Raw genomic sequence first — 22,847 nt, 5'->3', positions numbered from 1 at the left:
AAAAGTATGCAAGCCCTGCCAGAATAGTTCAGTTGGTTGAGAGTCATCCTGTGCACCAAAAGGTTGCCATGGTTCTATTCCTGGTCAGGGTACGTACCTGGGTTGTGGGTTCAGTCCCCGGTTGGGACATGTACGATGTCTCTCACATCAGTGTCTCTCTCTGTGTCTCCCTCTCTCCCTTCCTCTCTCTAAACATGTCCTGGGGTGAGGAATAAATAAGTATGTGAGTACCAGTGTCCTTTTCATTGTTTTGCTAGTGTGACTAAACATATTAATTAAATCTTGTTGGGTTCAATCTACACCGTAAAATCTGTAGGTAACTTAGCAACAGTTAGATTTACTTCATGGTGAGTCATTAAATTTTAGAGACTATGTAGTAGGCCTCCTCACTTTATAGCTAAAGAAAAGTGATTATTGCCCAAGGTCACATAGCAATGGCAATACTGGTTTTCTTTTCCTAAGAAACACCTAACTTGGTATTTGAATAGTATAAAATAAGGTGACAGGTTGTCAGAGGTTTTGATTCTTTTGGAGCAGACTTCACATTCAATATCATTTTACTAATATACATATCTTTTCTAGGAAGCCGCTATGTAATGATGGGTTTTTATTTCCTTTTAGTTACCATTAGAATTTTATTTCAGATTGCTTCGTATGTTACAAGTTACATCATGGGTTCAGTGTCAAGAGAATGTGCTCTTTGAATTACTTTGGTAGAACATTGAGGAGAATGTTTTATCAGGGAGGCTTGAACTCTTGTAGCCTACTGCAAAATTATTTATCACACATTTGTGTCAAGTCCCAAATCGGGGAAACTGGAGGTTTTCAGATGTGGAAGAGCTCACTGACTCCAAAAGTGCCTTTTTTTGTAACTGAAGGATTTAGAGTTTATTTTCACTACATCACATTTCCAAATCTTTTCCTATCATTTGATTACTTAAGTACACACATATAACTTGAGGCTTTATGTGTATAGTTGAAATGAATCCTCATTTAGGTGTTACTTGGGTTGAATTTATTTTAGTGTTATTTAACATCTCTACTATTTTTTAAAAACAGTACAAAAGTGAGAATGTTGCATGGCCGGTGTGGCTCAGCAGCTAAGCATTGACCTATGATCCAGGAGATCGCAGTCGATTCCAGGTCAGGGCATATGTCCAGGTTGAGGGCTCGATCCCCAGTAGGGGGTATGAAGGAGGCAGCCGATCAATGACTCTCTTTCATCATTGATGTTTCTATCTATCCCACTCCCTTCCTCTTCCCACTCCCTTCCTCTTTCTGAAATCAATAAAAACTTTTCTTTTTTTACAAAAAAGTAAGAGTGTTAATATTAAATTGAGAGCTAAAGGAAATGATGGTGTAGACAGGAAGTCCTTCAGAGGGACTTACCTACCTTTTATGTGTGAAGAAGGAATTGGTGGTGCATTAATAAAAAGGAGACAAAATCCACTGAGTCAGTTTTATGGTAACATCTCCATGGTTAGAAAACTTCAGGAAGATAATTCACATACCAGCCAGAAACTTGGGCAAATGTGTCTTTGTATGTCACCTTATAAAATACCTAGTCTGATAATACCCATGTTCTGAAAGTAACCTTGTGGTTTCCATTGTTATCTTAAGGTAGCAGTTCTGTATTCCTCAGCTGGAAGTATATAAGTAAATGGACCAATGCAGTTGGGAGAATGCTTTCCCCCACCCTCTACTCCACCCACCCTGTTGTCCCTCTCTCCCTCAAGTCAAGATGTAAAAGAGAGGGGTTCATGCAAAATGACCCAAATCTAGTATAAAGTGCTATTATACTTTTAATCCCAGAAGAAGAGATGGGTGTTTCACTGGAAAGCAACCAGTGAAACTATTAAGTCTGTATACAAATTCAGGCTAAATCTGGTAAAACTTTCTAATGATTCAGGATTAGAAGGTGAAGGGAAAGTCAAAAGCTTAATTCTTCTACTGCATTTATCAAAACTTAAGTATTCTGCTATTTTGTTTGGATCTATTACAAATAGTGCTGCTGTGAACATACCGCATATGTGTTTTGGAGAACATGTAAACCCATTTCTATTGGGTATACTAAAGAGTATAGAATATTTGGTCAAAGGTGTGCATATTTTAATATTAATAGATATTGCCAAATAGTTTACTAATTTACATTCCCACCAGCAAGTTTCTGATTGTTCCATATCCTCATTAACACTTAGTATTTCCCATCTTTTTTTATTTTGACCATTCTGATAGGTGTATTGGTATTGCCTTGCGGTTTTCATTTGCATGTCCTTGATGACTATTGAAGTTGAGCACATTTTCATATTTATTGACCACTTCAGTATCCTCTTTTGTTTAGTGTCTGCTAAAACGTTTTCCCCATTTTTCCATTAGATTATCTTTTTTTTAGCAGCTTTATTGAGATACAATTTACATGCTATTAAGTCCAACCTCTTAAAGTTTACAGTTCAGTGGGGTTTTTTAGTATATTAACAGAATTGTACAACTATCACTAATATCTAATTCCAGAACTTTTTTATCACCCCAGAAAGAAACTTTGTACCCATTAGCCGCTACTATCCATCCTCCCTACCCTCAGCCCCTGGCAACCACTAATCTACTTCCTTTTTCTGTGGATTTGCCTTTTCTGGATATTTAAGTGGAACCATGTAATATGTGGGCTTTGGGACTGGCTTCTTTCACTTTGTATAATGTTTTCAAGGTTCATTCATGTTTTAGTGTCTATCAATACTTGGTTCCTTTTTATTGCCAAATAATAAACTTTCCATTCTGTGGGTGTTCCACAATTTGTTAATCCGTTCTTCAGCTGAGGAATATCAGTTGAGTTTCTATTTTCTGACTTTTATGAATAATGCAGCTATGAAATTTGTATACAAGTTTTTAAGGATGTTTTTGTTTCCCTTCGTTATATATCTAGGAGTGGAATTGCTGGGTCATAAAATAACTGTTTAGCATTTTGAGGAACTGCCAAACTTTCCACAGTGGCTATACCATTTTACATTTCTACCATCAATGTAGGAGGGTTCCAGTTTCTCCACGTTATTGTTAACCCTTCTTACTATCTTTTTATGTAGCCATTCTTGTGGATATGAAGTGGTATCTCATTGTGGTTTTCCTGTTTATCTTTCTTAATGATTTGCAGTATTCTAAATTTGTTCTGAATATAGGTCCTTTGTTCAATATGTATTGTATTTTTTTACTCTCTTAATTGTCTTTTGATGAGTAGAAGTTACTACAAATTTAGTTTCAAAACTTTTTTAGTTTATGATTAGTACTTTGTGTTCCATTTAAGAAGTCTTTTCATACTTGAAGATCTCAGAGATACTCTTTGTTTTTCTCTAATAGCTTTATTGTTTTGCCTTTGATCTTTAGATCTGTCATCCATTTGGAATTGATTTTTTAGAGACATTTAAAAAATTATTTCTCTGATCTTCCTAGCTGGCTAACATTGTATGTGGTTGTTTTTTTTAAATAGGTGAGAGATAATTAATACATGGTTAGGAAAGTAATGTAGTGTCCAGAAATTAGTTGGTTATAAAGATTTACCCTCAGGTGATGATTGCAAAGTTAGGAAGATGAGCTTAAGATTTGTAGGACTCCTATCATATGTCAGAAGACTTAGCTCATCATTTTATAAACTCATTCAATCGCTACAATATTCTTGTAAAGTAGATGACATTATCCCTTACTTGCAGATGAGAAAACTGAAGCCCATAAAGATAAGTAAGCTTTCTCAATCTCACACTGCTAATAAGTGGGCAGAACCAGGACTCAAAACTAAGGCAGTCTAGCTCTAAAACTCTGTTATCTTTTCACTGTACATTTTTTAAAGTTTTATAAAATCTTATTTAACTTTCAGATTTAACCTTTTCATCTTAAATTTCTATGATATTTGACCCAATAATAAGTGCTAAGTGGCTTACGTAGCCGTGTGTATTTATGTATGTGTATGTATTTAATTAAGATAGGTTTGAAGGAAACATGATAAACCAACAATCAGATCTCATAGGGGACAGAAAGTATTGAAGTGGGAATCTGATGCTTGCTTGCGAGGTTAGATGCCTAAGAGATTCTTATCAACAGATAACATTGCCAGAGAAACTTACCTGTGTGGATGTTTCATTTGCTGTGTTGTGGATCTTATTTTCCATGCTATGAAATGTAGAAAATTTCCTTTAAGTGTATTAGGGTCCAAGAGAGCATTTTCTAGGGCTCCCTCTGCTGGCTTCCTAGCAGCAATTAAGGTACCTAATTGCCAGAATTGTGCTGGTACTAATATGTAAATAAATTTAGGAAAGAAATTAATTTCATGGTCCATTAGAAACAGAGAGGAGATCGTTGTTTGTAGCAAATGAAAATGGAAAAATAGAGTTTGAGAAATTTTATTTATTTTCAAATTCAAAGTTAGTTATTGAATCTTTTTCAAGTTATGGGGAATAATACTGCTACTAGTATTAAAGACTTTGCATTTCAAACAAATAGTGGTAAAACTTTATACTTGGAGGGTAGCATGAAAGCTGCTGTGTGTGAGATCAACTTTCTAAGTTGGTGATAACATTACAAAAAGCATTGTCTTAAGCCCTTTTTAACTAAAAGGTAAACTTTTGGCAGCCTCAGGAGAGAAGTGTGAAATGGATCAATGGACAAGTTGGTTTCTAGATAAAATAGAATTAGTGAGGATCCTATTAAATGAGAAACTACTCTGAGGGAGCTTCTAGGGCTTATGCTAATTATCTTTTTCACACCTGAAGCATTTTGCACCTAACTGATAGGATCCTAATAGACCCACATTTCACACCTAGTAGGTCCCTGACTCTTTTTCCCAGCTAGCTGTGACTTGACCTTCACTTTTCTCCTCACCATAGCTCCCAGCTGCCAAAATTTTCCTTTCAGAGTTGCCATTTGAGGAGAAATCTATTTGCCATTTTGGGTTCTAGACATTTTGCTTGATAATACAGGGTGGGGCAAAGGGTTTACAGTTGTTTGTATGGAAAAGAATACAATAATAAGTAATAATAGAGGAATAAACTCATGTACTCACAACTGTAAACCTACTGTTGCCCCACCCTGTATGTAGAATATAATAGCCCCACTTAAGAAAATTTGAGTATACAGAAACTAAAGTATATATTATTTTTATTAGAGGTAACAGTTTTAAATCCCTTTGATAATTTAATTTACGAAGTGATTAAGTCCCACATTTGCAGGGAAATTTGCATAAAGCAAAATCAGTTTTACTAAGTTAAATATTGACATATTATTATAATGGACAACTATTCCTTATTGTGACAAATTGAAAAAATTTAGTTTTACTTCTTCAGAGGTGATGATAGTATAATTTGGCTTTAAATAAAGGTATCATTAATCCAAGAAGTCAGGTATTAGAGGGACATATTTTGGGAACAATCTGGGTTCCATTTTGAAAGCATTAAAATTATTTGTTACTGTGTAAGTAGCTACAGATTTACATTTGGATGAATGTGTGTATCTATTATTTGCATAGCCTCAGAACTGACTAGTAGAACTCTTTAGACTGTTAGAGAAAATCAACCTACAAATATCTGCAAACTTTGTTTTCACAGGATAGTTTTTATAGTATTTAATAACATCGAACAGAATAAAAATTCCTTAAAACATTATGAAAATATTTTAGAGAAATGCAAAGTGGATTGCATTAACTTTTTGCTTTTTTGTCATATTACCACTATTACCAGCTACTAATTTTATTATTTCAGTTTTAGAAAATTTAGTAGTTTTAATCCATTTCAAAATTGGGATGCTAAATGATTGAGTTGTTGAGAAGCTAAATAATCTTAGTCTTTCATTTAAAGTCCTCTGTAAATCTGGCTCCACTCTTTCCAGCAGCCTTACTGGACTGATAGTTGTAAAAGGTACTTTTGAGTTTAACCTCTACCACTAGCCAGCTATGGGACCATAGGCAAGTCACAAAATGATTTCTTCACCTGTAAAATAAGGGAATTGCACAAAATCTTTTTAAGTGCTTTTAACACTTTTTTTGTGTCATGGAGAAACCCTTTGAGAATCTGATGAAGGCTGCTGAAAACTGCTGATTCATAGAAAATGTTGCATATATGCAGTGTTCCCTGAAGCTACCCACGGACCTCTTCTATTTGAGAAGACTTCTGATTTTCAAAACCTATAATTCTGTATTTCTATCCCACAGCCCCCTGTTGTCTAGCTATACTATATTACCATCCTCATTTTTCAGACTCCTCCTTTTGGGTTTTTCCTCATATCACTTCTTCAACTTTAAGAATTCCTTATCCCCTTGTCTATATTCACCTTTGAAAGTTCTACCTCCTTTGTAAAGCACAATTGAGATGTGTGTGTGTGTGTGTGTGTGTGTGTGTGTGTGTGTGTGTGTGTGTGTGTGTGTGTGTGAAGCTTCTTTAACTAGAGTTAATCTTTCCCTTAGAACTTTGTACCTACATTTAGCCCTTACTTGTTTGGTCTTGTGCAGTTATTAGAGGGCTGTATGTCCCCTGTCTCCCTTTTCTCTTCTTGCCTGTTGCTCAACAGATTATAAATGTTTTGACATCAGCCGCTATGTTCCTATATTAGTTTTGTAACCGCTATGTTCCTATATTAGTTTTGTAATTGAATTGTTCCTTGCTAGTAATCATGGAATAAATGCTCACTAAATTAATTTGAATTTGCCACTTAGTTGTAATAATTATCTGCTGTGTCATGTGCTAAATGCTGGGAGGATTGCCCTGCATCCCTGCCTCCAAAAAGTAGAAAGTGGTGTGAAATATATTACTCATAGAGGGAAAACCTCATATAGGAGGTGAACTTAAAGAATGGGTAGAATTTAGGAAGGTGTAAGAGTATTTATTTTCTGGGAGAGATGAAGAGAAGTGAGAGAACTAGTGTGTATTTATAATTCCTTAGCAATACAATTAATTTACTTTTACAGAAGGGATAAAATTTTACTTACAATTTTAAGGTAAGCTTTGTAATTTTCATATTGGCATTTTTGTTTTTTACAGGTACAAGAAAATTCCCCAGGACATAGAGCTGGACTGGAGCCATTCTTTGATTTTATTGTTTCTATTAATGGTTCGAGATTGGTAAGTTCAGCTTTTTGTACTTTCATCTATAGTGTTTTGTAATCTTTTGAAAATGGAATTTTTCAGGTTATCTGGGATGGATGTTTATTTATTAGTTACAAACATAAAGTATGCTACCAATTTGTAAAAATAATTATGTATTAATAAACATGTGAAAATGTCAAATATAAAATACTATATCTTACACTCCAGCGATTATTTTAGGGGAATAAAATCACTGGGGACTTTTACTTTATATATTAAATATTTAAATTTTTTAAGCAGAAAGAAGTAATTAAGATGAAAACCTTTGCTTTTTTTTAAAGATGTCAGACTTTTATAGGTTATTGACAAATGCGTTAGTAAAGACTCTCAAATAACATCAGTTTTCTTGTATATGTAAGTAATGTTACTAGAACCAGACAGAGAGATGTTCCAAAAGTACAGAATTAAAACCACTTTTTATAAGTTGCTTTCAGTTTACCTATATTAAAGCCCTATAGGAAGGAAATTATATAATTTCAGCAAAGGAAATTCTTATGACAGTGGCTACTTGGTTGGCTTATTTTTTTCACAGCAGTGGTAAGTTTTTATTATCAACATCTATATAATGGCTTTTATTCATTTATGTAATGAAATATTTAACATACTGCTTCCATTTTCTTTTCCTGCCAGTTCCTAAGAAATAAAGTGTATATTTAGGAGTAGAATCCCAAATTAAGTTTCAATGCCAGCAAACGTTTTAGATTTTAAAACCAAAGTCATACTAGTCCTGTTAGTGATATAACTTCTTATGGAATATTTTATTTTTTTATCACTGAAGCCCTAGATCACTTCAATCTATGTTGGGTTGTAAATTCCGTAATCTCTAGTCAGCTATTAGAAAAAAGTCAGAAGTTGTTGCTAACATCAGAGTTGTTCTTAACTTCTTAACATTCTTTTACTTGGAAGAACATTTGAATGTTAATAAAATCTTTGCCCATTGAATGCTTTATGTTGATTGTTAATATTACTCCAGTAGGGCCATAGGATGCTTAAGCTAAGATAGTTAACTTTACATTTTTATTTAAGAAAAATAATTTTATGTGTTCACAGAATAAAGACAATGATACTCTTAAGGATCTACTGAAAGCGAATGTTGAAAAGCCTGTAAAAATGCTTATCTACAGTAGTAAAACACTGGAGCTTCGAGAGACCTCAGTCACACCAAGTAACATGTGGGGTGGCCAGGGCTTGTTGGGAGTGAGCATTCGTTTCTGCAGCTTTGATGGGGCAAATGAAAACGTTTGGCATGTGTTGGTAGGTATCAACTGTAAGCTGTTACAGTTTAAGAAACTGTGTAGAAAGGTGTTCTAATAGTGGTCATCTCCAGTTTTAGGTTATAGGGTCATTATATTATTAGATTACTTTCAGTTCTTGAAAATCAGAATTCATTGCTGTTAAAATATGGATTATTTTTTAAAATGCATGAGGAAGAGAAATATAGATGCCCGAGAACTGTTTTTCTAATGATTTATCCATTATGAGAAATGTTAAAGCAGATAGCTACAGGAATATTTTAAATATTTATTAAAGATTATGTGACATTATCCCTAACAAGACAATTACAAATATAGGGGCTTTTAATCACTATAATTAAGGATTGTGAACTATAAAATTTGAAAGATTATTTTATGTACATTAATTTTGGGGTGTGTTTTTGTGTCATCGCAGGAAGTAGAATCAAATTCTCCCGCAGCACTGGCAGGTCTTAGACCTCACAGTGATTATATCATTGGAGCAGATTCTGTCATGAATGAGGTAATTAGTGTGTTTATTAATAATAAAAATTATGTAACATTTTCTTATTAATGTTTAAGTTCAGAAGTACATTTGCATACTTTGCATTTAGAGTTGAAATTTTAGGTCTTTGCTGGTCAAGTTAGCTTTATGCCAGGGTGTTATATAGAACATCTGGGAGGTGTCTTATTAAGTATAGCTGTGGGGAAAAACACTGTATAGCAGTTGCACAGATTTTGTGTATGGCATACAGAAACCTCTTACGTACCTCAAGACTAAATCAATCTTCATTTTGGTTATTGATTTCACTTTCTCTTCCTCTTTTTAAGGTAACAAAATTGGTTCAGCTGTATTAGTCAGATCCTTTTTCTGTTAGCTAATGAAAGTACACATTGTTAAATCAAAAATGAGAGAAAAATAAGGTGCCCAGATAACCAGTCTTAATCATAGAGAACAAAAACAGAATATGTAGAATTTTTGTGTAGGAGTTTTACTAAAATTGCTTACTAGGTCTTATGGAACTGGACATAAGGTCATGCACATAGTAAATAGGTAATAAATTAAGCCTTGTTTGAGTATCAGTTTTAAGAAGTGATTTTTATGTCTGGGGCAGGGCCCACAGTCTGTATTTGTGTGTGTTTTGTTTTTTTATACTCGCCTGAGGATATGTTTATTGCTTTTAGATAGAGAGGAAAGGAGAGAGAGAGAGAGAAAGACATCAGTGTGAGAAACGTTAATCAGTTGCCTCCTGTATGCACCCTGACCTGGGATTGAACCAGAAACCTAGATATGTACCCTGACCCGGGAATCCAACCCACAACCTTTTGGTGTACAGGACGGTGCTTCAACCAACTGAGCCACTGGGCAGGGCTGTGTGTATCTGTGTGTTTTTAAGTTTCCAGATTCTTGCCCGGCCGGGCGTGGCTCAGCGGTTGGGATCCAGGCGATCCGGGTTCGATTCCCGGTCAGGACACATGCCCAGGTTGTGGGCTCGATCTGTGGCTCTCTCATCATTGATGTTTCTATCTCTCTCTCTCCCTCTCCTTTCCTCTCTCTGAAATCAATAAAGATATATTAAAAAAAAAAAAAAAAGTTTCCAGATTCTGATATTAGCCAGGTTTGAGACCCACTGTTCTAAAGTTCTATAGCATAAAAATATTTTTTTCTATGATGCTTTTGCAGTCTGAAGATCTGTTCAGTCTTATTGAAACACACGAAGCAAAACCATTGAAACTATATGTGTATAATACAGACACTGATAACTGTCGAGAAGTGATTATTACACCAAATTCTGCATGGGGTGGAGAAGGCAGGTAAGATCATTTTTAGACTAAGTTATGACTGCTTAAACTTAGATGTGTTGTAAAAATTGATTGTTTTTATTTTGAAACAAGTTGTCGGTTTATTGTAAGACTTCTCTTGAGAAAAGGAAAGTGTTAACCTAGAATTTGAACCCAGTAATTCATTTTATTAAAGCACAAATTTAGGAAGACTGGTGTATATACTATATAGTCCTTTTCTTTACTGGCCTAAGAGCTAACAGCTTTTTTGATTGTTTGTTTTGTTTTGTTGTTTTAATAAAATAGTTCATTTTTATTTTATTTTCCTAATTCCCCTCTCCAACAATGGGACAATACAGTATAATTTTCTCTCGCTGCTGGGGAAATTCCTTAGACTTTGTGGAAACAGGTGGCTTTCAGAAATAGACGGGCTTATTTCAACCAAGAGTTAGACAAAATTGCAATAACCATAAAGTGCATTTAGAAAGAGGATCAAGCCAGTCAGGTAAACAGATTTTATAAAATCACTTTTCTTGGACTGTTTATCGAGTCAATTCCCCAGTTTCAAAAAGCTAAACCAAAGCAAAGTATGCTGATTTACATTGACCCTTTAGGTCTTTTAGCTGTTGTTTAAATTGTACAAATTTTTCACTGTTTTGAAAGTCCTAAGAGCCCTTTTTAATTTGAGGAATTATTGAGCATAAGTCATTATTATAGGAAAGCCTACAATTTGGAAACTTCCAAGTGTTCTGTAAAAGTTCTGGCATTTGCTGGGAAAGGGATGACTTAGTTATGCAGGCAAGGAAATTCTCTATTTGCTCACAATACCTTTACCCACACTATCTGAGGTTCTACAGCTTAACATAAATTGCCACCAGAATGCTAAGTTGTTGCAATCTGAGAAAATGAGATAGAGGTATCATTTTAAGAACCTGGCCTGTCTGAGGCAATACTTGATCAAGTTATGATCAAGTTATCATTGTCCATTGTCCAGGTTTATAACTACAGAAATACGATCTCAAGACATTCAAAGTCAACTAATTTCAGGAGGACTGCCGCATATAAGCTAAATTTGCAAAGAAGCTGCTGTATTTATTAGAATGGCAAATTTTCAGTTTTGAAAAGAAACTCATAGTTTCTCCAGTTAGAACACTCGGGTCAGATTAGTACCACAGGAGTGTTTGGTGAGCATGGAATCAACATGCAAGGAAGAGGTTCTGCAGATAGTGAAGTCATCACTAGTTCTTTAATTTTTAATTACACTGCTACATTCCTGTTCTTGGAGCCCTTCTTTTCTATTCCTTTCCTTAGGAAGACATTTTTCCTTTTGACATGGTTTAGTACCATTGATGAGCCATTGCTCTAGACAGGTCCATACAGACCATTTTTCTGAGTCTACTCTCATTTGGCATGTTGTCTGCTTCTGGTTTTTATTCCTTCCTTTGAGGCTGACCACATTTCATTCATTACAGCATATTTTTCTTAGTTTCATTCTTGGGCTAGCTTTAAGTTTGCAGAAGGTCTAAGTGTTGCCTTAAGTGCCTCTCTACCACCACTTAGTTATTTTGATTAAGAAGCACCTTGTTTTAAAATGCAGCTACCTGTGAAAGTCTATCATTGATCAGTATTGATTAATCTTACTTCCTTCAGATTTATCTGAGATCCAGTTCAGTAAGAATTGCAGTTTTGATGGTAGAAGGGAGGAAAAGTGAGAGAAGAAAGAACAAGTAATTTTGTAATGTGAGGCATCATTGTGAAATCAGATTTGGATAAGGAACAGCTGAAGTTGGACACTGCCTGGGGTCCCAGCCTTTGTTGGTGGTAGTACACATGGAAATAATAAATGCCTTGGCAGGGGAGAGGCACAGATATATCTCCATGGCCTACTCAGAAAGTATCAAGTAGTTTTGGAAATAAAAACAATCATGATAGAAACATAGTTGGAACCTGATTGTGATGGGCCTTAAGTACTATGCTCAGGAATTTTCATATACTTTGGGCAGTGGGACTATGATATTGTATCAGTGGGGATCCTTGGTTCCAAACAGTAGAAACCAACTGTCATTGTTGTAAGCAGATGTGAGTTTATTGCTGTGTAATCACTCATATATAATCAGAGAAACAGTTTAAAGAATTAGACTTGGAAAGGACAGGACTCAGAACACCTCTAGGGATTTAGAGAGGAAGGACTAATTGGCAATTTCATCAGTATTCTACTGAAGGGATGAGCTGTTTTTGGTTTTCGGTCACTCCCAAGATTTGTAGCCATGGGCAAAAGAGGTGGATTGGCCTGGCTTTGGTCATTGGCCGATCCTTGGTTTGGGCAGAAGAGGCCTTCTGATTGATAGTCATGCCAGTTGCACACCACGGCAGAGAAATAATTCTCCAAAGGGAAAAAGGAAAAAGAAATATTGGGAGGCCAACAGACTATGGAAAGAAACTGTTTGATCATATCATTAAAAAGATGGCCTCAGGTGACAGTAGGAGGAAGAATTAGAAGGAATCTGGGTTAATTTGGATTGATTTGTGTCCGGTTCTAAAATAGAACTATGAGGTGTGTAAATGACATCATCATTACAGAAGTGCTTGGAGCTCTTCCATGGAAAGACTATGTCATTCATTCAGCAAATAATTATAAAATATCTGCCATGTATCAGGAACTGTTCAAGGCATTAAACAAAACAAGGACTCTGCCCTCAAGAACCTTAACATTTTATTAGGGAAGACAGAAAATAAATAAGTATGCAGTGTGTTAGATGGTGATAAATACTTAAAGAAAAATAAAGGAGAGTGAGGATAATGTCCATGGTGGCGAAAAGGGTGCTGTTTCATAAAAGGGTGGTCAGAGGAGGCGTCTCTTCTGATAAGATGACATTATGTAAAAGAATGGAAATTGGGTTTTATATTTCAAAACCTCAATGAAATGCAAGCTATGACTAATAGTAACTTTTAAAAATATATATTTTCATAGCCTAGGGTGTGGCATTGGATATGGTTATTTGCATCGAATACCTACACGCCCCTTTGAAGAAGGAAAGAAAATTTCTCTTCCAGGACAGATGACTGGTACACCTATTACTCCTCTTAAAGATGGGTTTACGGAGGTAAGATAGCTTTACTACCTGATTATATCATAAAGTTTCCACCAAAATGAGTTGAATGTTGATGTGTGGGATGGTAGTACTAATTGAGATAGGGCAGATGGTGAGTTAAGTATTGACCATGTTGAATTTGAATATCTATTTGGATACCCTACATGTCTGGATTTTTAGAAAGAGGACAAGGCTAGAGATACAGATTTGGGAATCATCAGCGAAGAGGGGATAATTTAACCCAATGAGCATTGATAAAAATTGTCAAGGGATTGGCCCTGGGTGGGTCAAAGGATTGAGGTCAGAATCTTAAACATTTCTAGTATTTAAATGGATGGGCAGAGAAAGGGGACCCAGCAAAGGAAGCTCAGGAGAAGTCCAAGGGGAGAACAAAGCTTCAAGAAAAAGGGAGGTGGAGGGTGAATGGTGAATGATAAAGTGATGATAGCTGGTGCTTACTACTTCAAGAAACTTGACTGGGAAAGCAAAGAATGCTAAATGTGTGGGGACTGTTATAGGATCAAAATGAAGCTTTTTAAGGAATAGGAGATATTTGCACAGGACTAAAGGCTTTTAAAATGTTTCCTAAGGAGGCCTCACAGGACGGTTAACTCTTTTCTACATGACTAAATCAAAGCCAAACATCCGAAAAGAAAAAGCTACAGTTGTAAAGAAAGGGCTGCTACTAGCACTGTCATTTTATGGTACACAGTTTGACCATCCCTGATTCTAGAGCAAGTGAAGAGGACCTATGAAGAAGTATAACCTCTGTTCCCACCTCATCCCACCATTGTCTCATGGCCAGAGCCAGCGTAGTTATATGTTCAGACTCCTATGACTTATCTGCTGCCCCTAACCAGATTGGCCTCTGTGGGCAGTCAGAAGACCAGAGGGTGAAATGGCAGCTAGAGAAAAGGGCCATTGTGTAAGTTGTGTTGAAGTATGCCAGAGGGCGGTAGAGCTGGCAGAAATTAGAGTATTCAGAGGTGAAACCACCCATCCACCCATCTGTATAGAATCCATATAGACTCACTCATTTTCTCTTGTTGGAAGGTAGAGATCTTGCTGCCACGTTCATTCATTGATGAGAAAAGATAAGATGGACTTATGAGGTTAGACATCTTGAGAAACTTCTAAGGAATTTATCATGGTATCAAGACTTCCAGCTGATTTCTTCCATGAGCAATGATAGTTAACTGGCTGAGAATTCCGAGAAGAAGAAAGCAGTGGCATTATAAGGGTTGAGTAAAGTGATTTGGGGATGGACAGGAAGGAGGAGTAGAATTTCCTCCTAGTGTGGAAGTAGCTAGAACAGTGTGTGTGACAGGATAGGTGCCATGTATTGAGGGACTGGAAGTGACAGAATGGGGAGATGTTCACAGTGCATGGTCCTTGGCATGTATCAACATTAGGAAGGAGTGTCTGAAGGCGGAAGTGCCAGGTGAAAACTTTTGACATTATATGATCAAAAAATCTGTAGGACCGATGATAGTCAATATTTATATTTTCTTGTAAGTAAATGAGTCTTTCTTTCTTTCTTTTTTTGGAAGGTCCAGCTGTCCTCAGTTAATCCCCCGTCTTTGTCACCGCCAGGAACTACAGAAATTGAACAGGGTCTGTCTGGACTTTCTATTAGCTCAACTGCACCAGCTGTCAGTAATGTTCTCAGTACAGGTATACAGAAAAATGTACTCTGTTTTTCAGACTACTTTGTTTTACATGATACTCTTTTCTTTCTCAAGCTATACAGTTGAAAAATCAATACCAGTATACTTTGCAAACTGTAAATATGCTCCGCATTGACAGGCCCTACTTCTGAAAGTTAGTACTAAATTACCATGCACTTTACACACAGGGCCAGCATTTAAACCTCTTCTCAACGTATTTCACTTTGGCTTTCTCTTAATATTATATTGTACAAGTTGTAGAGTCAGGACTCTACCTTTAAATTCTGTTTAATTGCTCTGTGTACTCAACAGATGTTTGCATATCCACTAGGCAATAGACACTGGGGATACAAAAGTGAGCAAGATCCTGTGTATTCCTTTCCTAGGGGCTCAGTCTTGCTCAGGAAACATGTCTACTTTTCTTTATTCCTTGTTCTACCTAATACATATAGTCCCTATTTGTTTTAGGTGTTTTTTTTAACAGCTTTATCAAGATCTAATTCACATACCATACAATTCACCCATTTAAAGTATACAGTTCAGTGGGGTTTTTTAGTATATTTGCAGAGTTGTGTAACCATCACCTCAGTCAATTTTAGAACATTTTATTACCCCAAAAGAAACCCTGTACCCATTATCAGTCACTCCTTATTTTTCCCCAACACCCCAGGCCTAGGCAATTACTGATCTACTTTCTATGGATTTGCCTAATCTAGGCCTTTTGTATAATATGTGTGGTCTTCTGTGACTGACTTCTTTCACTTCAAATAATGTTTTCAAAGTTCATGTCATAGCATATATTAATACTTCATTCCTTTGTATGGCTAAATAGTGTCCCTTTGGTTGAATATTCCACATTTTGTTTATCTATTCATTAGTTGAGGGACTTTTTGAATTGTTTCTACTTTTTGTCTATTATTAATAGTGCTGTTATGAACATTTGCGTTCAAGTTTTTTGTGGACATATGTTACCATTTTTCTTAATTATATACCTAGGAGTGGAATTGCTTGGTCACATGATATAGTTCTTAACTTGGTATATTGGTAGAGTTTATTTTTCTCTTTCTTTTTTTTAAATCTGTTTTCTGGTTTCTTCCTTCATAATACACCTAGAGTATATTATGTACACAAATATTGAGTAAGTGAATTAAATACTGACATGGTTTAGTTTTATTTCATTAACACCTTTTATTCTTAAGCTCTTTTTAATATTTATATTCAGAATTTGCTTATATGCTACTTTGTTCTGGAATGGACTTAAAACACCCACTAAGATACACTTACGGTCAACAGCATAATCTCGAGTTGGTCCCATAGGTTCAAATCCCAGCTCTTTTCAGAATCTTTGTTTTATTTCCCAAAGATGTTTTTTTAAGATGAAATTTTTAATTTTAATTTTTTATAATTAAAATTTTTTGGCATATTCAGAAGTGGGTAGAGTAGTATAATGAATCCCCACTATCCAGCTTCATTGGTTATCAATATGATGACATACCTCCCCACCCCCCCTTTGTTAAATTTTTCCCAGCTTTTTTGAGCTGTAATGTGCATACCATAAAATTAACTCACTGTAAATATACAATTTAAGGGCTTTCAGTAAATTTATGGAGTTGTACAGCCATCACCACAATCTAGTTTCAGAACATTTCCTAGGTTACATTAAATATTAATGTAATCAGTATAAAATCTTAGATACATTTGGAAGGGATTTTAAAGTTTGTTTCATTAAAGTAGTGTTTGAGTCCTTTTTATATTATGATTTTTTTTCTTATATCCCATCAGATGTCCCTCTAGTTTATTTCTGAATAGACTTAGTAAAGGTGGGTTGGGGTTCTTCTCAAGGCAGCTGTGGCCTTTTTGGTATCCCTCCACACACACACACTCTTCCTGAGCCCCCTTTTTGCTCAGTTTTTCAGCAGAGAACTTACACCACTTTACATGCTGTGTATTTTGCTTGTATGATATTTGTCTCCCTTCCTTTTCTGGACTTCATTAGAATGTAAATTTCCTGAAAGTAGTGATCCCTATTTTTTTCATGCTTTAAAGTGCCTCAAGGTCTAGAACAATGTCTAACATATAACAGGTGCCCCTCAAAAACTTGAGTGAATGAACACACCAACCAACCATCCAACAACCCCTTTAAGAGTCTGATAAAAGTAAAGAATCCTCCTCTACTTTTGCATGCCTCCAATTTCTGCAGTAAAGTAAAATCCTAAATAAATAAATTTCTGAAGATGGTTGCTTCATACTTTTAGGCACAATTCATTTCTGCTACTGTATTTAAGCAGATCTCTATAAGACAAAATCTAGAATCCATGTGCAATATTACTATTGTTTTGACATCAGCAAAACCTCCCACATGTATAGGTGGTAAACATTAGTAGGTAATCTTTATTAGGCAGTATATTAACAGTACTCCCGTCCTTTTTGCCCAGGTTCTGTTAACAGTTATTAGGGGCCATGGGCAGAGTAGATAGGCCAGCTGTGAAACCCGGTGACACAGCCAAAAACCAACTAAACGAAGTCCCACTGAATGAAGACCTGGCCACTGAGGCAGGGAGGAGGACAGAAGAATGTCTGAATATAGTCTATTCTTTGTCAACTGAATTTGTTAACACATTTTTAAAAGATTGTGCTTTTATTTTAGGTGTACCAACAGTACCATTATTGCCACCACAAGTAAACCAGTCCCTCACTTCTGTGCCATCAATGAGTCCAGCTACTACGTTACCAGGTAAGCAGCAGGAGACTAGAGATGTGTGTAATAAGAGCATTACTAACACTTTACATCATCATATACAATGAAAAAAATCTTAGAGCTATGTGGTAACTTTTTATGTCTTTTAATCTCATTTTACCTCTCTGACTTTGTGATGGGAGCAGGAGGCAACTAGCTGTTAGTCTCTAGCTAGTTAGCTGCTGAGCCTTGCGCTCCTTACCCCCAGCCAACTCACCCCCCCCCCCACACACACACACACACACACACACACACACACACACGCCCTTTGCAGCAGGAGGCAGGAATAAGGAATATGCGCAAGTTGCCTGCGTCAGCGCTTCCTTCGTTGGGCTTTCTCGTTGATGTGAATGCGCACTGTGCCCTGGAAGAGAGCTCTCCTTATCTGCCTCTTTAGTAGCTCAAACATTAGATTCAGTTTTGGTTTATTTCCCTTACTGTTCCCAGTGAAGGCCTGCAAATAACAAGTACTATTTCACCGATCCAATGTATTTGCATTGTGACAGTCCTACGTGTATGGATAAAGATGTTACACAGACATTAAGCCATTATTAACCTATTAACCAAGTGTATATACACACAAACAGAATGATAAAGCAAGTGTGATAAAATGTTAATAGCATTTGGGGAATTTGAGTGAAAGGTATATATGGGGATTTTTTTTTTCCCCTCACCCAAGGATATTTTTTTCCATTGCTTTTCAGAGAGAGTGGAATGGGGGAGAGAGAGAAAGAGAAAGGGAAACATCGATGTGAGAGAGACACATCGATTGGTTGCCTCCTGCACACACCTCGACTGGGGCCGGGATTGAGCCTGCAACCAAGGTACGACATGCCTTTGGCTGGAATCGAACCCGGGACCCTTCAGTCCTCGGGCCGATGCTGTAACCACTGAGCAAAGCCAGCCAGGATGGGGATTCTTTATATCAACTGCTTTTTGTAACTCTAAATCTGAAATTATTTCATAGTTTAAAAAAGAAAAAAAAGCCAGAGAGACTGTAAACCTCAACCACAAAGAAAACTTCCGTTCCATTTTACTACCATTCTTGCTGGGATAAATCAGCCCTTTCTCCAGATACTCAGGCCTCATCATTCTGGCTCTCGGGTTTAGAAGTATTCATATTTGTTTTAACCCTTACACGCTTAGCCATCTAATCACTTAGATATAGAAAGACACTTTACTTCAGTGAGATTTTGTTGTTGTGATACAAAACTGCCACATAATAAGCAGACTTCGGTTTTCTCACTTTGAAGTGGGTAGTACTTTTTCAACACACAAAGATTCAATGTTTTCCCCAGGGGAACTGGTTTACCTTTTGTCCTCGCCTTCAGGTCTGATGCCTTTACCAGCAGGACTACCTAACCTGCCCCCCCTTCCCAACCTCAACCTCCCCACACCACACGTCATGCCCGGAGTCAGCCTTCCAGAACTCATGAACCCAGGTATGTTGCCCTTCTTGCCTTCCTAGGACTCGGTCTAAAAAAATGCTTTACCCAGGAAAGCCAATCCTCTATTTCAGTTTTTTCTGGAAAAGGCAGATCAGTTTAATAAATTTCTACTGCTTCAAATAAACGTTAATCTTTTTTTTATTTAAAAAGCTTTTTAAAAAAAGAGGAAAACGTGTCTTTGTAATTCTCTGCCTGGCTACCTCTCTTCCTCCTTTCTCCTCTCCCTGCACCCTGACAGCTCATGCACCATAAAGGCCAGTTGTAGAAATAAAGAACAGCTGTGTGGCATCATGCTGCTGTAACAAAATTGGATGGAAGGTGTACAGTTTGCCCAATGGAGGTGAATGAACATCCTGTGATTCCCCTTGTGTTTGGAGCGGCTGCCACTGGTGGTGCCTATCTTGCATAGCCCAGGCCCAGAAACAGACCGTGAAACTATTGCCCTTGCTCAGCTGGCTGGCTTGTTATTTAATAAATACTTGTTATTTAATATTCTTCATTATTAACAAATGTTTTTATAATAAAAGCTGTGAGATATTTTAGCTGCAAATAGTTAACAGCAGATATTCAGTGTTTACACTCAGATTTTATGCACTGATGAAAATGAAGCAGCAGGGTATCCCACAAGTCTGCTCTTCCAGTTGATGGTCACCTGGGTTACCTTTGACTTTGAGATGGCCACATGTCAGGGCTGACTTCTCATTGCTGTAAACGCTAATGCTTGCTCTCTTAGCGCTGCCTTTGTCTTGTCTTCTGTGCCCTGGGTTCTTAGCTTTTTCCTCTGCCCTTTCCCCAAATTGACCAGCCCAGTGGTTGCCCTGAACCTGTTGTACAACCTGCCTTTCTTTTGTTTCTTAAAAAAGTAAAACTCTTTTTCCTTCATTGTGCATTTTTAAATCATCACAATAAACCCACCAAGTATAAATAGTTATCCATCAATCTTGGGGCTTGAGCAGAGGCTGGGTACTTAAGGTGAGGCTAACGCAGGGGCTCCACGACAAGCCCCTCCCTCCACACCTTTCCCAGAGGGCTGGTTTCTGTGTCTCTTCCTGTTGTCTGCAGCTCGCTTGCAGCTTCCCTGGGGGAGTGGGATTCTCCTGTCTGACACTCAGTGTAACTATTTTCTGCTGGGTGGGCTGCTGTTTGTCCCCACTGGGAGAGTCATTTCTTCCCTGAGCTGGGCTGAGTCACAGGGAGCCTAGGTATCTAGGAGTCTAGAAGCCGGGAGCCTTTCCTCCTAGCCAGCTGGTCTTACAGTGAATATAGGATGGGGCAACATTAGGTTTACAGTTGTGAGTATGTGAAACACAGAGTTCATTCTTATATTATTATTTATTAATTGTATTATTTTCCATACAAACAACCGTAACCCTACTTTTGCCCCACCCTGCATTTAACTCTGTCCTGGCCTCCAGCTGAAGGTAAGCGGAGGTTGTGATTTGTGTTGTTTCTCCTTGGCTTCAATTTCCTTAGTGAAATGCAAATAAAAGTAGTCATATGATGATGACTGGTGGGAGGATGTATGATCTGTGCCATTTTTGTTCTAGGTTTGCCACCTCTACCTTCCTTGTCTTCCCGAAACTTACCTGGCATTGCAGCTCTCCCCTTGCCATCCGAGTTCCTCCCATCATTCCCTTTGGTTCCAGAGGTGTCTTCTGCAGCAGGCTCAGGGGAGCTGCTGTCCTCCCTCGCACCCACCAGCAGCCCACCTTCCGACCCTGTCACGACCACTGCAAGGCCAGACGCTGCCTCAGCACTCACTCTGGATATGACCCTCCCAACTTCCAAGGCCCCCATCACTGTTGAGGACAGAGTCAGCGAATCCGCCCCAGCCAGTGAGAAGCCTGTTTCTGCCGTAATGGATGCAAATGCCTCTGAGTCACCTTAACTTCGAACCATCTTTGGAGTTGGCACAGTGTGCTGATTTAACCACAGAAACGAGTCTGGAAACGCAAACTATCACTAATTTCATGCTAGTTTGTACCGTATCTGTAGGCATCCTGTAAATAATTCTAAGGGGAAAGCTAAGCAAGAGGATCTGGGATTGTATCCTGCCAAATCAGGGTGGGCTCATGGGCTGGGAAGGGAAATGTCAGAAAGTGCTTGTATTTTAAACCAACCAAAAAGAATTGTAAGGGTGGCTTGCTGCCAGGTTTCCACTGCCATTCTTGAGGGTGTGCATCTTTGGGAAAGGTGGTGACGGGGTGTCTACTAGTGTCCCTGTCCCCCTGCTGCTCCTTTGTAAGAAAATGAAACATTTTATGCCTAATACTCACATGCAACATTTCTTGTAGTTGTAAATCATTTGCAAAAATGCAGACCAAGTCACTAAACCTTGAAAGGAAAAGATATTTTACTTTTGGTCTCCGTGAGTCACGTCTCTGTTAAGGTTTACACAAAAATTCCAACTAAAGATGTTTGTTAAAGTTACACAATGTGCACTATTAATTAATTGAACATCTTTTTATTCAGCCTATACACAGATCCTTGTGTTGAGCTCTCAAAATTACTCAGACAACATTTTGTAACTGCTGCTGTTGCTTTATACGTCCAACCATAAAATACATTTAAAAAGAAATAAAGGAGGTGTTGGTGTTGCACAGTTTTAAACCAGAAGGTGGCACTTTGTGGCAACTTCAGATACTATAGCTATATTGAGAAAGCATAGATATAGCAATAAATTACAGAAATTTGACTTTTCTTCTTGTACATTTAAATTACAGGTCCTAACTGCCACATGTGCACGCGTTACTCCAGTATGTCTCACATCTTTAATGTAATTTTTCATGTCTTAATGTTTGCTTTCTCCTAAGTTTTCTAAGAGATGATAAGTTAAGTGGAACTGATTTATTGAATGAAATTAAATGCATATTATATCTCTGTTTTTTAAATAAGACAAAAGAAGTTCATCGGTTATTGATCTGGTACTGGCATGAACGTTGCTAAGAGAGCAGCACATAGAACTGCAACCACTCAGCTGGAAACTAGAGTCATTAGCACCAGCCCAGAGCCTCCAACAGGAGCCAGCACCAGCCACTCCTTAGAATATATCCATTTCTGGAGCCAGGTTTAATATTTAAAATGATCAAAGAAAGCTCCAGGTCCAATCATAGCATCTTCTGTTTTTATTATAAATATTTCTAGATTAGTTCTCTTCATTCTAGTTTTGAAAAGGAGCTTATAACAAGTAGGAAAAATATTTACAAGTATATTTAAATGTTATAATTTTTTACTTTCCAAGACAGGAAAAGTTGAACAAGTTGTTACTTTCTAAAAGATTCTCATATTAAATGTGTGTGTGTGTGTGAGTGTTTTTGTGTGTGTGTGTGTGTGTATAAGATACCTTAGTGGAAAGCAAGTAAGTTTTAAGATTTACAAAATGATTTTTTAAAACAGCTCCTCCAATACAGTGATCTTAACTCAATGCAGTGATCACAGTTCTCATTTGAAAATAACAGCATCCCTGTACCATCTTCCCAGGAAAATGTCCATAAGTACATATACAGCACTGAGCTCTGGGGAGAGAGGCTTCTTAGCACTCACTTGGAAGGTAGGCACAGACTTGGCCTAGATTGGCTCATTGGATCTTATTTAGGTATTCCCTGCTTCTTTCAGGAAAAACAGTTTTGGTGTTTACGGATAGCAGTAGATTCTGTACCAGGGGCCAGAAATGTGATGTAGAAAGTTAGTGTCCCTACCAAGAAGCCACCCACCGTGGCCTTGTAGGGGGAACTGCCTGGGGGTCAGTCGTCCAGGCACTCCAGGGTAAGT

At 37.3% G+C, this 22,847-nt stretch overlaps 1 protein-coding gene across 1 annotated transcript in view; it reads left to right on the top strand.

The window, feature by feature from the left end:
• GORASP2 (golgi reassembly stacking protein 2) overlaps positions 1-22,498 on the top strand; it is a 28,296-nt gene extending 5,798 nt beyond the window's left edge. The window contains exons 2-10 of the mRNA XM_081143296.1: positions 7,014-7,094; positions 8,169-8,372; positions 8,787-8,873; positions 10,035-10,165; positions 13,104-13,236; positions 14,775-14,898; positions 17,539-17,625; positions 18,960-19,070; positions 20,624-22,498. Of these exons, the coding sequence (XP_080999422.1) occupies positions 7,014-7,094; positions 8,169-8,372; positions 8,787-8,873; positions 10,035-10,165; positions 13,104-13,236; positions 14,775-14,898; positions 17,539-17,625; positions 18,960-19,070; positions 20,624-20,964 (1,299 nt within the window). The 3' untranslated portion in view covers positions 20,965-22,498. The remainder of the gene's footprint in view (positions 1-7,013; positions 7,095-8,168; positions 8,373-8,786; positions 8,874-10,034; positions 10,166-13,103; positions 13,237-14,774; positions 14,899-17,538; positions 17,626-18,959; positions 19,071-20,623) is intronic.
• Positions 22,499-22,847: the final 349 nt, after the last annotated feature.

This window comes from Miniopterus schreibersii, assembly GCF_964146895.1.
Source record: "Miniopterus schreibersii genome assembly, chromosome: 7".
NCBI classification, from domain to species: Eukaryota; Metazoa; Chordata; class Mammalia; order Chiroptera; family Miniopteridae; genus Miniopterus; species Miniopterus schreibersii.
Note: the sequence above shows the minus strand (reverse complement) of the source record. Positions and strands in the feature narration are given on the sequence as shown.